This window comes from Lissotriton vulgaris, chromosome 2_1, assembly GCF_964263255.1.
Source record: "Lissotriton vulgaris chromosome 2_1, aLisVul1.2, whole genome shotgun sequence".
Lineage (NCBI taxonomy): Eukaryota > Metazoa > Chordata > Amphibia > Caudata > Salamandridae > Lissotriton > Lissotriton vulgaris.
The window spans coordinates 59,925,276-59,940,449 of NC_141687.1; the positions used below are offsets into that span (position 1 = coordinate 59,925,276).

The following is a 15,174-nucleotide window of genomic DNA, read 5'->3' on the forward strand; positions in this document are numbered from 1 at the left end:
TGTGGGTTACGTTATGCCTGTGCACAAAGCCATATATATGAGTTTTAGTCAATGCCACCACATTTCGCCCAGTCCTCAACATACTTTTAAATATTATTATAGCACTCCTTTTCCTCACAGCCACTAGTCCATGTTTCAATTCAATTACTCATTTTTTTTTATAAAGTAGTGCTTTACCAATTTATGTGAAATGTCACGTTTGCCCACCACGAGGCCCTTATTCTTATATTTTCTGGTATCTAGCCAAAACTATGGCCCCTCATATCCCTAGAAGTGCGTTCAGTACTGGCAAGTTAATCCTAAATCCAGTAGACGATACTATTCCCTTCAGAGACTCCACAAATGATTGCCTATCTATCACAGGAAAACTTTATAGGTCAGATGTTATTCCTGCTGCAAAATGTTGGCTTGGTATTGCATTTGGGTCTGAAACCAGGGTTAAATGACCATGTCCTGTTTAACACACATTTTACCTTTCCTTCCATTGATCTAACTTTTGTACTTCACAATTAAAGGATACCAAGATTGCAGGAATTCATTACTTATGTTAATCTTTTAATCTTAATACACAATAAAAACAAGCACTCCATAATATTCTTTTAGGCACACATTGACGGTACAATCATTTTGGTCATGTTGGAGTTGACTAGCTATGCAGCGTAAAAAAAAATAAAAAAAAATAGAGATGGATGGAATGTTTTGATTAATCTCTGCCACTAGTAATTACCCTGGGTGCAACCCAAACGATTTTTTTCTGCCCACTGTCCCACCTCAGATTAGACCCAGCTATATGCAGATCATCCATTGTCCTTCTCCAGTATGAACTGGCAAGCCCCTGTGGGATCAAAACACAATCAACCCATCTCTGACCTACTTGTAACATCCCATTTTCAGATTTATGGCGGCTACTTTAAAACCCAAGATCTCTTCATTGCTTGGACTCCTGTGCATGACTGAAGCTAAAGAGGATCAACTGTTTTTAGGAATTAGTTTAAACCGCAACCTCCAAATGCACATCTGTGGGTTAAGGTACTGGTTTGAAATATTTTCTGTCAGTGATTTTGAGAGAGCTCCTATCTGGATAAATAAGTTGGTTACTTAGACTAGAAGTTTACCAGACTGATAATTGACCCTTACCCCGGTCCAGGAATTGCCATATTTAGTCATATTGGGAAAATAAATAAAATTGCCTATTTGGTAGAAATGAACATTTAAAGGAATATTCATAGACAGAGGCAAGATGGCGTCCACGCTGGACGCGTGAGTAAGCCGCTCCTGTCGGACCTCCCAGGGTATGCGGCTGTCAGTGAAAACCCGAAGCGGTTAGGCAAACTATTAAACGGCTGACAGTCATTATTCATCTCAGTCTGTGGAAGGAGGAGAGAAGGATTAAGGCTGTTTTTGATTTCCGAAGGTGTGCCGTGGTCTGTATGATAGATATACGAGCCGCCACAGCGCTGGTAGCCCGGAGCACGCTGAAAGCACAGTGGGCGTTTCTCTGGAGGCAACTGACTCAGCGCACCTGGAGTGTAGTATCCCGCGTTGGCCCAAATCGAAGCGGCGTACGAGCCGAGTCGCTACGGCAGAACACGTCTGTTTGGAGGATGGGGTCGAAGGGGAGAAGAGGTCGGGCACAGGGAGCCGCCGCTGAGAATACGGAAGGAGTGGAGGGTATGAAGGAGGCATCCACGGCGCCTCCAGCGAGTAAGGTGAAGGAGCACGTGCCGGCTGCAGTACGGACCAAAGAGGGGGGAGGCTCTCAGCATAAGAAAGAAAATACCGGAGATGTTTTCTGCTACAAAATGAAAGGAAGCAGAAAAGCTGCAGCTTAGTAAGCAGCATGAGACTCTGTAGGAAGGTGGCTACCTGACTATGGTTACCCCAGATTTTTTGCCTTGTGTTTAGCTGGTTTTCGACTTAGTTGGCCTGGTTCCCTGCTAATCAGGGCCCCAGGCTATCTGCTCTCTGTAAAATGGATTCCATGTACCCTAGGTGCATAACTAGATTGGCTTGGGTCACCTTATCAGCCCCCTGTACAGAGCACTGTAGGTGCCCAGGGCATAGGTGCATCCAAGGCCTACCAGGGGCTGCAGCCTATCTTTTGCCACCCCTGGCTGGCTATCTAAAATTGACACAACTGGCTGATCACTCAGCTGGGGCAAGGTGGTGTAATCACCCCTTGCTTAGATATAGTATGCCTATATCTAAACCTATCTGGACACATATAAACCTGTGAGCCACTCCTATGGCAGGCCTTAACAATCCTGAAGGCAGAGTGCGTGGTTTAATGTGAGATGGTGCTCTAGCATGAGCTGAGCCTGTCTGCAGCTGTCGGGACCAATTCCCTTAGCTGTTCCGGGATAATGCCAAACCATATACTATTAAGTGCATTATAATCCTCGCGGTTATATGTCAACTTTGGTTTGGCTTTATCAAAACATGTCGTGTAAGGTGTCATACGAATTGGAATACTATCCCCTCGCCAGTCCTGGCGACGGGGGTAGCATTCCACCCCTCTAGAGGGGACGACATGTTACTTTTGCTAAAACGCGGTTGATTTTTAAAAGAGCCTCAGATCCACAAAATGGATGCTTCTGCCACAGACACATGTCTGACCTCCTGCTGCTGACCGAAACTCAGCAGAGGAGGCCTGGACAAAGGATTTCCTGTCACAGGGAGGTGTTACACCACCCCAGACAGGAGATAGTGGATTGTAGTAGGGAGGTTTGAAAGAAACCAGACAGTGCCTGGGGAGCACAAGGCTTCCCCTTGCATAATCTGGTCAAACCGGTTCTGGGGCAGCCCAGCCCCAGCTCCAGTGAGACCTGGACAAAGGAAAGGGGGTGTAACCATCCCCCTTCCTGGTCCCACCCATAGGGGAGGGACCTAGCAGGAGATCCACCCCTCAGATTGGAATAAGAGTGGGAGCAGTGCCAATGCAACTCAGATCATCCTGAAATCAACTTTAAACTAAGACGACTGGACTTCGACTTTCTGATGAATAGAAGACTGAAGAGCATCTCCCTTGTGGCCTAGGAGGGGCCACCCTGTGAACACAGGCACAACCCAGCACCTCGACGTCTGCTTTGCCGCCGCCTCCCGCCAGAGCCCGAGTGCAGAGCCTGACAAGACCCAGCTTCCCAGACTTCTCCCAGCCCGATCCACAGTCCCTGCAAAGAAGGGACCCGTGGAGGCACCGAGAGACGTGGGAGCGGCCATCTTGAAAGACCCCTGAGGCGCTGACTGCGCAGCACCCGAGGCACCCTCGACTCTGTGCTCTAAGGTTTGAGAAGCCCCACAACCAAGCAGCATTTGCACCAAAGATCAGCCCTCCAGCATCTCCACGATCTGCGTGGGGCCCTTTTGTTTTGTGCCACTCGACTCGCCATCCCGTCCGCTTGTCACGTGGTCAGCGGCCATCTTGGCGACGAAACCTACGATTTACACTGTGGGTCTGGTTGATCCAGACCTGTCCTCGCTCCTGTAGAAAGGAGTACCCGCTCTGACCTTGCTGGTCCGAGTAATAAGCCTTTTTCACTTTCCCCGTGGCTTGCATTAGCCAAGGCTTGTTTGCTTCAATCGAGTTGCCGACACCGCCATCAGCTAGAGCCTTCGAGGGACAGCTCGTGATCGACTCCTGGACGTCCTTGACCTCTTCGTGTCCACGTGGCTGCAGAGAGAAGCAACCCCTGATCGCCTGTTTGCACCCGACTTTGCCTGGTTCCAATCTGGTTCCACGGTGGTCACTGGTCAGTGACTTTGAACATTGTCCCCTCTGCTTTCAGGTCTTCACCACTTCAGATCCACCCTTGGATCCACCGGACACTTCTCCTTCACATCGCCTGCAGCATCTTCAGCTTCAACCGCCAAGAACCTGCGTGTCAAAACCCGACGCCACTTCGACCCTGTGCACCCACTTCCTGTGGGTGAGGTAACATTGCAACGCCGGTGTTCCTACACTGGTACACACCTCTAGGGTCTGTCTAAAGTTTTGTTCCTCTAGGTTCAGCGGAAGTATCTTTTAATTCACTTTGTGTAACTTTTACGCACCATTGACATTGCATTGGTGCAAGCCGCACTTTCCGTGCTGCACCCGACTCCCGTGGGCTACTCCCGACTTCAGCATTGCTAGTCCTGACTGCTCCCAGCGAATCTCTAGGCCCTAGGCCTAACCACTGTTCGATTTGGTATCTCTTATACCACTTTTTTTAGTATATGGTTTAAGTGGCCACCGGCCCTTATCCAAAATTGTGCAACTTTGTATGTTATACTGTGCTTTTGATTTAACGCTTGTGCCCCTTTCCTCTTAAAGAGTACTGGGGAGTAATTTAGAAATAAATACATATATTTTTATTATATATACTTGTGTGGTGTCCTTTCATTTGATTACAGGATTGTATGTGGTAAAACAGCTCGCTTAACACGACCTCTTAAGTTAAGCCTTTAAGGCTGCTTAGTCCATGCTACCACTAGGATAGCTTGTCTAACAAGGTTGACTTGCAACCAGACATCTTTGGGGTTTGTTTGGACTGATACCAAGTGGTTCCAGAATTGGAAACACTACAAATCAGGCCAACTTCTCACAGACTCTATTAATTGCTTCAGAAGGTCAGGGGGCGGAGGGTGTACAGAAGTCTGCACCTATTCAAATATCGATCGCAACAACCCCAGCCCCTGTACTGGAAGTGAATGGCGATAGAATATGGAGGAGAGCCTGAGTACTACCCTCTCCCAAGACGCTATAGTTTTGACTTCTTCTGTGTCTGATACTAATGTGTTACCAATAGCCACGGGGGGAAAAGGAAGGTGACTCGGCCTCTATACTGAATTTGAATTTGCCAAATAGTAATGGGACAATGTTAGTTGTTAGCGGCGAAATGGATTCTGCCGATTATTACTCTTTATCTGACAGTTCTATGTCATCCTCAGAGGACTTAGCGGAATTGTACGCTACTCGTATGAGCATGGAAGATGGGCGTTTGGATGAAGGTAGTGATCATAGCAGCATGAACGCTGACTTAATGGAGATAGAGGGCCCAAAGCATGGCACTGTACGCAAGTTACAATTAGGTGCTAAAGATGAGGACAATGGTGCTCAAGAAGATATTGAGGGTATATGAGGTGCAGCGGCTGCTTTTGATTCAGAGTGGGAGGATATATCTCTGGGTCCGATTTATCAAACGATGATGCAACACAGAGATGAGACACGAGAGGACAGTTTGAGAGCACAGAACTCATGTAAGAAGTTGCACAACTCTGTTAGACGTTTGGTGAAATCACACTCTGAATTTTTGGCAAGAGCGACGGAGGCAGAATTGCGCATTTCGTCTCTTGAAGATGAGGTAGCTCAACAAAAAAAGACTATTTTTTACATATGGCCACTAAGGAGGACATCAATTGGAAACTTGTTGACATTGAGAATCGCTCTTGCAGAAACAATCTGAGATTTTTGCAGATCCCTGAAGGGAAAGAGGGGTCTGATACTCGAGGGTTTATTGTCTCACTTTTAAAATATGCAATGCCAGATATCACTAAATGTGATTGGGACCGGGAGGTGGAGCGGGCCCACAGATTCCCATTTAAAGTAAATCTGCGTGATAAGAAGCCAAGAGCCATTCTAGTGGCTTTTAATAGCTTTCAGGCTCGTGAGGAGATTTATTAGGGCTCGACCTGATAAAAAGTGCTGTTCTCTAGATTGTGAATTTTTTGTGAGACCTGATTTGTGTAAACAATCTGTTAAAGTACGATGGCAGTTACGGCAGCCAATATCAGAGTTTCAAGCAAAAGGGGTGCAGACGTATCTGATGTTCCCCGCTAAATTAAAAGTTATACATAGGGAACGTACGAGATTTTTTATGACTGCCGGCGCTGCCAAAGAATTTTTTGGGCCATTGTAATCTGCAAGAGATAGAAATATTGGAAGTCAATAGAATGTAGATATTAAAGAGCCAATATCATTTGCTTATCTTTGCTTTTACACTTCGGACCATCACCGGGAGCAGAGGGATTGAGCATCGTGTAGACTTGAGGGAAATCCTGAGGGGGACGACAGGGGGTTTGGGGGCAAGCTCGCATCACAGGACCAGAAGTCCTAAAGCCTCTATTGGAGAAGGGAAGGGAGGGGGAGGGTGGGTGGATTTAGAGAGTGGGGTAGGGGGGTGAGGGGGCACTGGGGGGTGTATGGGGGGGTAAAAACGCGGGAAAAAAGAGTTCACAGCAAACTACATGGAGAAAATGTGAAGGATAGACTAAATAAAAAGAATGACTTAGCATCCACTTTAGCTTTGATTTTGATTGGGTGGATGGTAGATAGATCTGGGCAGGTAATGGATTTACAATTACAATGGCGAACAAAGGGGTAATAATTTGCTCGATGAATGTGTCTGGGTTGAACAACTATACAAAAAGACCGAAGCTAACTGCGAAATTGAGATATAGTCGACCAGATATATTGTGCATACAGGAAACACACATTCCTTGGTCAAAAAGGGGAATATTAAAGGAACTCTGTTTTACACTAGTGGCCGCCTCTGGCCAGTCGGGTATGATATGGGGGTTAGCTATCCTTGTTCAACAAAACTATGCAAATATTGGTCGGAAATTATTGGATAAAAATGGAAGGTGGGCTATTGTAGAGTGTAGGGTTGAAGGAAGACCGGTAACGCTATGTACAGTATATGGAGCTAATTTGGATGACCCCGCTCCTTTGAATGAAATAAATTTAGAACTGCTAGTTTTCCACAACCAATAGTGCTTTGTGGGGATGTGAATATAAACTTATCGAATAGTGCAATACAGGATGGTTTTGGTAATTATAAAGGTCTGAAACCAAGAGTTTATAAAGCTCTTGTTAACTTATTGCAAGATCAAGGCTTAATTGATGTATGGGGACGACGCATGGGGAAGATAATGGGTTTACCTTTTACTCACATCCACACAAAGCTAGTCAGACTAGATTACTTTTTTGCCCCAGAAAAAATACTGGAAGTGGCAATAATTAAAGCCTATCCCAGGATTACATCTGATCATTCTCCAATAACGATGGAAATGCAGGGAAGGGTGAAAAATATAACCCGTTCCAATTTTTTATATGACCGAAAACTGGGATTGAATAAGGAATTCAAAACTCATATGGATAGCTGGATTCAGTCTTTTTTAGTTACAATAAAGGGACTGCTAATGATTGTATAGTGTGGGACACATTTAAAGCGGGATTTCGGGGCGAGTGCATTAGTTTTTTCAATTTGGAATCAAAAGACCTTTAAAAAAGAGTTTGATAAGTTATATGAGCAGTTAGCACAGGCTGAGATCTTTTTAACGAGGGAAGTAGTCAGTGGTAGAAAGGAGTTATGAGAGGCTGAAAATAAGGTAGCAAAGGCCAGAGCTAACATTCTTGGATTTTGGAGTACGGACATTGCAAGAAAATTTGTAACTTCTAAAATGCAAAGTTATGAGTTTGGGGAAAAGATTGGTAGAAGATTGGCTGTTAGACTGCGGATGAAGGAGTCGGCTAGGAACATCCATGCAATGAAGGACTGCCAGGGTGTATCTCATTCGGAGCCGCAGCAAATTCTTAACATATTTCAGAGGTTTTATTCTGAATTATATACTCAGGAAGGTAAGTCAGATGTGGTTATTGAATTGAGTGATAGATTGCATATAGGCTTGAAAGACTTAGACCCTAACATTGCTGACCGACTGGACCTTCCGATAACTATGTTGGAGTTGGAACTGGCAGTAAAGAACTTGGCAGTCGGTAAAGCGGCAGGTCCTGACAGAATCCCCGCGGAAGTTTACAAACAGTTTTTCAATAACATAAAAGATGAAATGCTGAATGTAATGTTGAAGGCACAACAGGGAAGTCCTCCTAGTACCTGGTCAGAAGCGACTATTGCTGTATTCTGCAAGAAAGGTAAACCCTCGGATATTAGTGGATCAAGGAGGAAAAAGAAAATGGGTAGGAAAATCTCGAGTGCTTTCTCAGAATATTATGAGGATTGAGAATGTATTCAAATTGAAATTTGAAATGTATTTGTTAATGGATTTACACAGATTTATTTATTTGGCCTATGGATAGTATTGAATATATTGTCTTTGGATGAATTATGTTATTGCATACATGGCCTATATGATGTTTTGGTTTTTTACTATTTTGATGTACTCGTGTATTGCTGTGAACCAATAAATAAATATAAAAAAATAAAGGAATATTCCTGCTCCAGCTTGACAATGATATTTGGGTGCTGGGCTGGGTTATTTATTCTGTTCTCCACTTTCGTCCCCATAATATTTTTTTGAAATGGGTAGGTGGGTGTTCTTTAGAACCTTCAGCACCGCAGCGGAATTCGCGCAGCGCTGAAGGGGTTAAATGAAATAATGTGTACTCTAAAAAAAAATACTGTACAGAAGTAGTGACCCAGTAATACCTTAGTGAGGTTGTCGTACACATAGCTTCCATTAGTTGCAAAAACAGATTCTGGGACACATTTTGTGTAGGTCCCGTCGCCTTATCAGAAACCTATAAAAGGAAGGCAGATCTGGAAACGTGTTTTCTAAATTGAGTTAGTGTGCACCTGTGCATTTTATTTGAATGGCTACATTTTGCCATCCTATGCTGCTGCCTGTTCCGTATTGAATGTTAGCTGCTTCTAGTCTCAAGTTGTGGTCCTGTTGTAGTCCTCTTGATTTATTTCGGGCTTTGGAGATCCTCGAGATTTGAATGTTCTGCTCTGCAACTTGCAGTGGTTTCACAGTGGTGCACCATAGCCTTCCCGAAATAATTATAAATATTGTTAGTGCAATCAGCCATAGCCTAACCAATTATAGCAGAAGCAATTTCATTAATGGTGTGAGTAGTGTGAGCACTAACTTATTTCCCCAGTGATCAGGTTTAAGTAGCCATGGTTAAATTAAATGAGATTTTAGAAACTTTTTTTCAGTAGGTACGAAGTGTATGTCATTACAGTGGCCACCTTTCTTCTGGCTAAAGCTTAGGGACCGTAACTTTGCATCACAAACAGTTGATGAAAGAATTAGGACTCATTGACCCAAGGCATACAGTTACATTGCTCTATTTTTTTTACTTTTTTTGCCTCCCCTCTGTGTTCTTTGTTAGACTCCCACACGAAGAGCGAGCTTAGAGAATAAGGAAGAAACCCCTGTTCGAAAGCCACTCGGTGCTACAATGAAAACCTCTCCTGGCAATGGAACACTTGGAAGCAAGGCGACTGGTTCTACTAATGCTTCCCCTCTGAGAGCGGGCTTGCTGGAAACTAGGTACGTATCACAAAGCTAGAGGTATGGGGTGTTGTGAACTGTTTTGGTTGCTGTGTCCGTATGTGGTATACGTTTTACTTGTTTACTGTCAGAATGTGTTGCATAATACAGCTTGAACGCAGGTTTGTATAATCTTAAACACAGGCATTGTGAAGTCTAGTTTAAACATGGATTGACATGCCTTTGTCTGAATTTGTGGAATAAAGATGAAAACAAACTTTGGCTTTAAAGAGTGTATGTTAATGTGAAGAATTACTAGTAGATGGTGTGGAAATGCATATGGTTTTAAGTAGAAACAAATATAGAGTAATATTGGTGAAAGTCACAGACATAAAACTCCACATAGGTTAACAACTACCTTCCAGCTCTTTGCTGCTGCCAGAGGAAAAACACCATAAATTATGTATTTAAGAAAATTGAATAGCATGTGTGCCCTTGAAAGTTCAACCTCATGCAGCTGCATAAATTAACAAAATGATTACAGCTATGTGGACTGCAAGCAGTTTTTGTGTTTGAGCGCACAAATTCTGCCGGATCATAATATAACGTGTATTTGTAAAGCGCACCTTCACCCGGAGACATCTTGGAGCTGAATGACAGATGTTTATTGTTACCCGATTCAATAGTACTCGCATGTACTCTCGACTCCTAACATGGGCGGAGCAAAAGCCCTCTCCTGGTGGTCTCATATAATGTCTGGTGACAGCTGTGCTTTCAAGTCAAATCATGAAAACACACAGGAAATAAAGGGGATACAGTATCAAAGATTTGTGTACTACCTAAAACAGGCAGCAGCTGCCACTTTTGCATGAAAAAATGAATTGTGGCCAGTCTGCTCCTTATGCCCTGCACTGGCCTGAAGGGGCCGTTGGTTACTTTGTGCAAATACACTCAAAACACTTTGGGTGGGAGACTTGGACTGCTGATTCCAGGGGGGTACGCTGACTCCACTGTCTCCTTTTTGGTCAAAGCTTTGGTTAAGTGGTCTGGATAATTCCATTGTTGTGTAGCTTCCAGGTCTTTTCTGAGGCACTCCACTTCTGAGGCCAAATGAATTTCAGGCATCAATAGTATTTTTTTTTATTTTCAAAGCCATAGCCCCAATTCCACTGTCTGTTCAGTCCTTCAAATTTGCCCTCTTTTTGGTACCACAAGCAAGAGTCCAGTCTTCCTGGAGTTGCTGAGTCCGTCATGGTAGCCTTCTCATTTGTGTCTGGGTCTACAGTAGGCCTGCTAGTCAAAATTTGAACAGCAGAGTAGGAGCTACGCAGGCATCCAAGATGGTCGCGTGAGCAGAGAGCTCCCGAGAACCTCGCCGCCCTTCTTGATCTATCCTTTTGCTATCCTGGTTACTTCGATGGGCTTTTGAAGTACAACTCATCCTGATGCTGCTATACTTTTCCGGGCCGAGATCGGACTTCGGGAACCCATTTTGTGTCGTCCTAAGTCTTCAGGCCTAGCCCCGGACGGGACCGGGGACTCTGCTGCTTAAAATTGCCAAGCAGTAGTTCAACAACGGTCACCTGGCATATGCTCTGCCGGTGGTGCCGCCACTTTCACTTTCGGTTTCTGTTTCCCTGTCGAACTGATTGCTGAGGATCTACATTGCATTCCCGACTCCGATGGTCTGACCAGCTATACGTCTGACCAAGCCTTGTGCAGGCATTCTGTGACTTTCCCACGAAAGTGTGACTTTGGAGTCCAGAGGGTCGCCACCATCTTCCCGCGACCAGGAAGATCCGACGAGGTGCCGATTCCAACATGGCGACGAAGCCAGAGCTGGAGAAGCGCAGGAAAGTCACCAACCGTGGGGGGTCTGTCCAGACTAACGTGATAGACCGTTATACTCAGCCAAGAGGCTCCCCCAGCGCTGCTGGCCGCGGTACTGAGGACATGAGGACGGACCCGGTGGCTGCATCGGAGGTGTCCCTTCAAGATCTAATGGCCGCCATCTCAGGACTCAAGGCGGATATGGGTCAACAATGAGGCCATTTTGTCCAAGATAGACACGGTGGCGGTCGATGTCACCCTTATTCGAGCAGACCTGGCTAAAACTAATGAGGGTCAAGGAATTGGACCTTAAGGCTACCAGTCTGGTTACCGATATGGCGGAAGCGCAATCAGAGATCGGGAATCTCCGGTCATCGCATGATCTCTTGACCAGACGAATGGAGGAGTACGATAACCGGGCCCGACGGAGCAACATTCGCCTGGTCGGGGTGCCGGAGGACAGCGGTGCAGCCTCGATCGATTTACTGGTTGAGGAGTTGATTGTTGCCAAACTTGCTCCCGCAGGCCTTAGTAAATTTTTTGCGGTGGAGCGTGCATACCGCTTCCCGGGTGGACAGGTCAAACCGTCCCCCCCCCCCCCCCCCCCCCCCCGAGGCCTATTATTGCTAGGCTATTTCACTTTCGGGACAGGGATGCCATTCTCCAGGCCTCTCGTAGGCACGGCCTGCTGAAATTTGAGAACCGCTCAATTTCCATCTACCCTGATTTTACCCCTCGGGTGCAGTGGCAGCGATCTCTCGCGGCCATCGCACGCAAACACAACCTCAGCATAATCTCCTACGCCGACGACACCCAGCTGATCCTCTCCCTGACCAATGACCCCGCCTCCGCCAGAGCCAACCTGCACGAAGGGATGAAAGAGGTAGCCGAGTGGATGACGACCAGCCGCCTGAAACTGAACTCTGACAAGACGGAGGTCCTCATCCTGGGCTCTTCACCCTCCGCCTGGGATGACTCCTGGTGGCCTCCCGCCCTGGGCACCGCACCCAAACCAACGGACCACGCACGCAACCTGGGCTTCATCCTGGACTCCTCCCTCTCCATGACCAGGCAAGTCAACAACGTCTCCTCGGCGTGGTTCAACATCCTACGCATGCTACGGAAGATCTTCTGGTGGATCCCCACCGAGACCAGGAAGACCGTCACCCAGGCCCTCGTCACCAGCCGACTGGACTACGGCAACGCCCTCTACGCCGGTACCACCGCCAAGCTCCAGAAGAGACTGCAGCGGATCCAGAACGCCTCAGCCAGACTCATCCTCGACATCCCACGAACCAGCCACATCTCCGGACATCTGAGAGACCTTCACTGGCTCCCCGTCAACAAAAGAATCACCTTCCGCCTCCTCACCCACGCACACAAAGCCCTACACGACCAAGGCCCGAGCTACCTCAACAGCCGGATCAACTTCTACGCTCCCAAACGCCACCTCCGATCAGCCAACCACGCCCTCGCCGCTGTCCCCCGCATCCGAAGAGCGACTACAGGAGGAAGGTCCTTCTCCTACCTGGCCGCCAAGACCTGGAACTCCCTCCCGACCGACCTGCGCCTGACCCAAGACCACCTCTCCTTCAGGAAGAAGCTGAAGACCTGGCTGTTCGAGCAGTAGCGGCACCCCCCCCCAGCGCCTTGAGACCCTACGGGTATGTAGCGCGCTCTAGAAGTGTCATTGATTGATTGATCTGGATTCCTGGGAGTGAAACGCCGCCTGAGAGACATGGGACTCAAGTATGCAAAGTTGTTCCCCCGCTCGTCTTCGTATTGAGTACAGAGAACGTGCTTTCTTTTTTGATCAACCGGACAGTGCTAGTGACTGGCTGGATTCGTTGCCGAAGGACGACTCCGAGAGCAGAGGCCCCGGAGGCGCGGACGGAGGTGCATCGGCGCAAGAATGACTTTGGGTCCTGAGGTCCGATTTTGGGTCGTAATTATCTGCAGAATATTTTTATATGCTTTCACTTTTAGGCCCGAGGGTGGGGCGGGTTGGGATAGTCTCTCCCTTCCTCCTCAGGGGTTCTTTGTGTAGATTTTTGGAAGGGGCGACAGGCACACTGCAGTTTGGGGTGGCTTACGAGTCAGCAGGGGTGCAGGGTGGGGGGTGTTGTAACAGGTTTTTGGTTGGGAGGTGGGGGGAGGGGTTTCGGTTGTTTTTGTGTTCTATGTTTTTTCTCACATGGTACTTTATTGCTCACACGTATCCTTGCTCTGAGGTTCTGGGTGGTGGTGGTGGTGGTATGGGAGTCGCATTGAAATGGGGGGGGGGGGGGGGTGACATGAAAGTGCTATCTTGGAATGTTAATGGTTTGGGAGACAGGATTAAACGTGGTATCGTGCTTCAATTCATTAGACGCCACTCCCCAGATGTTGTTTTCCTCCAAGAGACCCACTTGATAGGGAATGCTTGCAAAGCTCTTGACCACAGAGGTTACCGTCTTGTAGCTCACGCTGGTTTTACATCCGGTTCCCGGGGGGTTGGCATAATGGTGAAATCCTCTTTGGCCCTTGCAATTGATGTCACCCTCGACGATCGGGCTGATATTCTGCTGTTTCTGGAAGATGGGAGGGGAGGGTGGTTGTATTTGTTGCTGCTTATGAAATGAATGAATCTTATATAGCGCACGACTTACCCTGGGGCATCTCAGCGCTTGCTTAGGGAACCCGTCCTGGTATTCCCCTGTGAGATAACCCTGGCAGGGTATCCACAAGGTGAAAGCCAGGCATCCCACCGCGAGGGGCCGTTGTGGAGATTTAAGCAAGCTATTGCCCAGAGTTGCAGAGTGTGAACCCGTGAGTCGAGAAGGCACCGGAGCGAGAATTAACGAGTCCGTGGAATTTTGAGCCCAAGACCCGCCGAGGCGGGGAATTGAACCCTGGTCCCGGGTCGAACTCAAGCTCCAAGTCTGCCGCCTCTAACCCCTGAGCCACACTTCTCCACGATTCCCCCGGGTTTGCAGGCCACCACTTATGCTGACCTTGGTAGGACTCTTTTAGGGCTTCCAGATGGTCTCCTGATTATGGGTGGGGATTTTATTTCTGTAGTATCTGGCGGGTGTGACCGGCTACCCCCCAGGGTTCTCCCATTGTCCCAGATGTGGCTGACTGACCTGCTTGAAACCTTTGGGCTGATGGATGTTTGGCAGCTGTTGCACCCCACACAAACTCAGTACACATTTCACTCCGGTGCCCATGGTAGCCTCTCGAGAATTGATTACTTTTTGATGCTAACTGCCAATTCCTCCCTGGTTAGTGGGATCCGACATCTCCCTATGGGTATTTCTGACCATTCCCCTCTGTTACTTGAAGTCTCGGTGGGCGGCTTTTCTGGCTGTAGGGTCCCTCCTATTCCTCCCTGGCATTTTAGGAATCCTCAGCTTCGTTCGGACTTGGTTAAGCCGATCGATTGTTATTTTGATGAAAATGTGGGATCGGTCGGTTCCCTTATGATTCTGTGGGAGGCCTTCAAAACTGTCATACGGGGCTCCGCGCTGTCCCTATTGCTGCCGATAGGAAGGCGAGGAGGGAAGCTGTGTCGGCTCTTGAGGCCGAAATAACAAAACTCGAAACTGAGTTGGGTAGCGACGATACACCTGCGCTCTTGCATTCCCTGGAGCTGAAACAGGCAGATTATAGAGCCCTGGTCACCGACGCTGCTAAGGTCATGCGTACGAATCAGTTGGGTCGTTTATATGATGTAGGTGATAAGGCTAGCAAGCTCCTAGCGTGGTTGGACAAAGTTGATAGACTGAATCGTGTGGTGCCGGAAATACTCCGTGAAACGGGTGAACATGTGACTGACCCGGGCAAGATTGTTGAATGTTTTGTGGACCATTTCCGAACAGTATACAGCTCTGTGAGTGATCGTGATGAGGCTGATTCCCGTTTGCTTTTGCGCGACATCGCATTGCCTTGTGTGTCGGAGGAGGATAGATTGGCCCTAGAGGTGCCGTTCACTGTGGATGAGATTGCCGTCGCCATTAGGTCCTTGCGTTCGGGCAAAGCAATGGGGCCCAACGGTTTGCCTATCGAACTCTATAAACTGCGACCGGACAAAATGGCCGCCCATCTGCGTACTATGTTTCTTGATGCGCTCCAAGAGGGCCTCCTTCC

The 15,174-nt window shown here is 47.4% G+C and overlaps 1 protein-coding gene across 2 annotated transcripts in view; it reads left to right on the forward strand.

The window, feature by feature from the left end:
• Positions 1 to 15,174, forward strand: part of USP37 (ubiquitin specific peptidase 37) — a 391,659-nt gene that overhangs the window by 35,128 nt on the left and 341,357 nt on the right. For both annotated transcript variants that reach the window (XM_086954456.1, XM_086954457.1), the window contains exon 5: positions 9,116 to 9,276. In XM_086954456.1, coding sequence (XP_086810582.1) covers positions 9,116 to 9,276 — 161 coding nt within the window. The remainder of the gene's footprint in view (positions 1 to 9,115; positions 9,277 to 15,174) is intronic.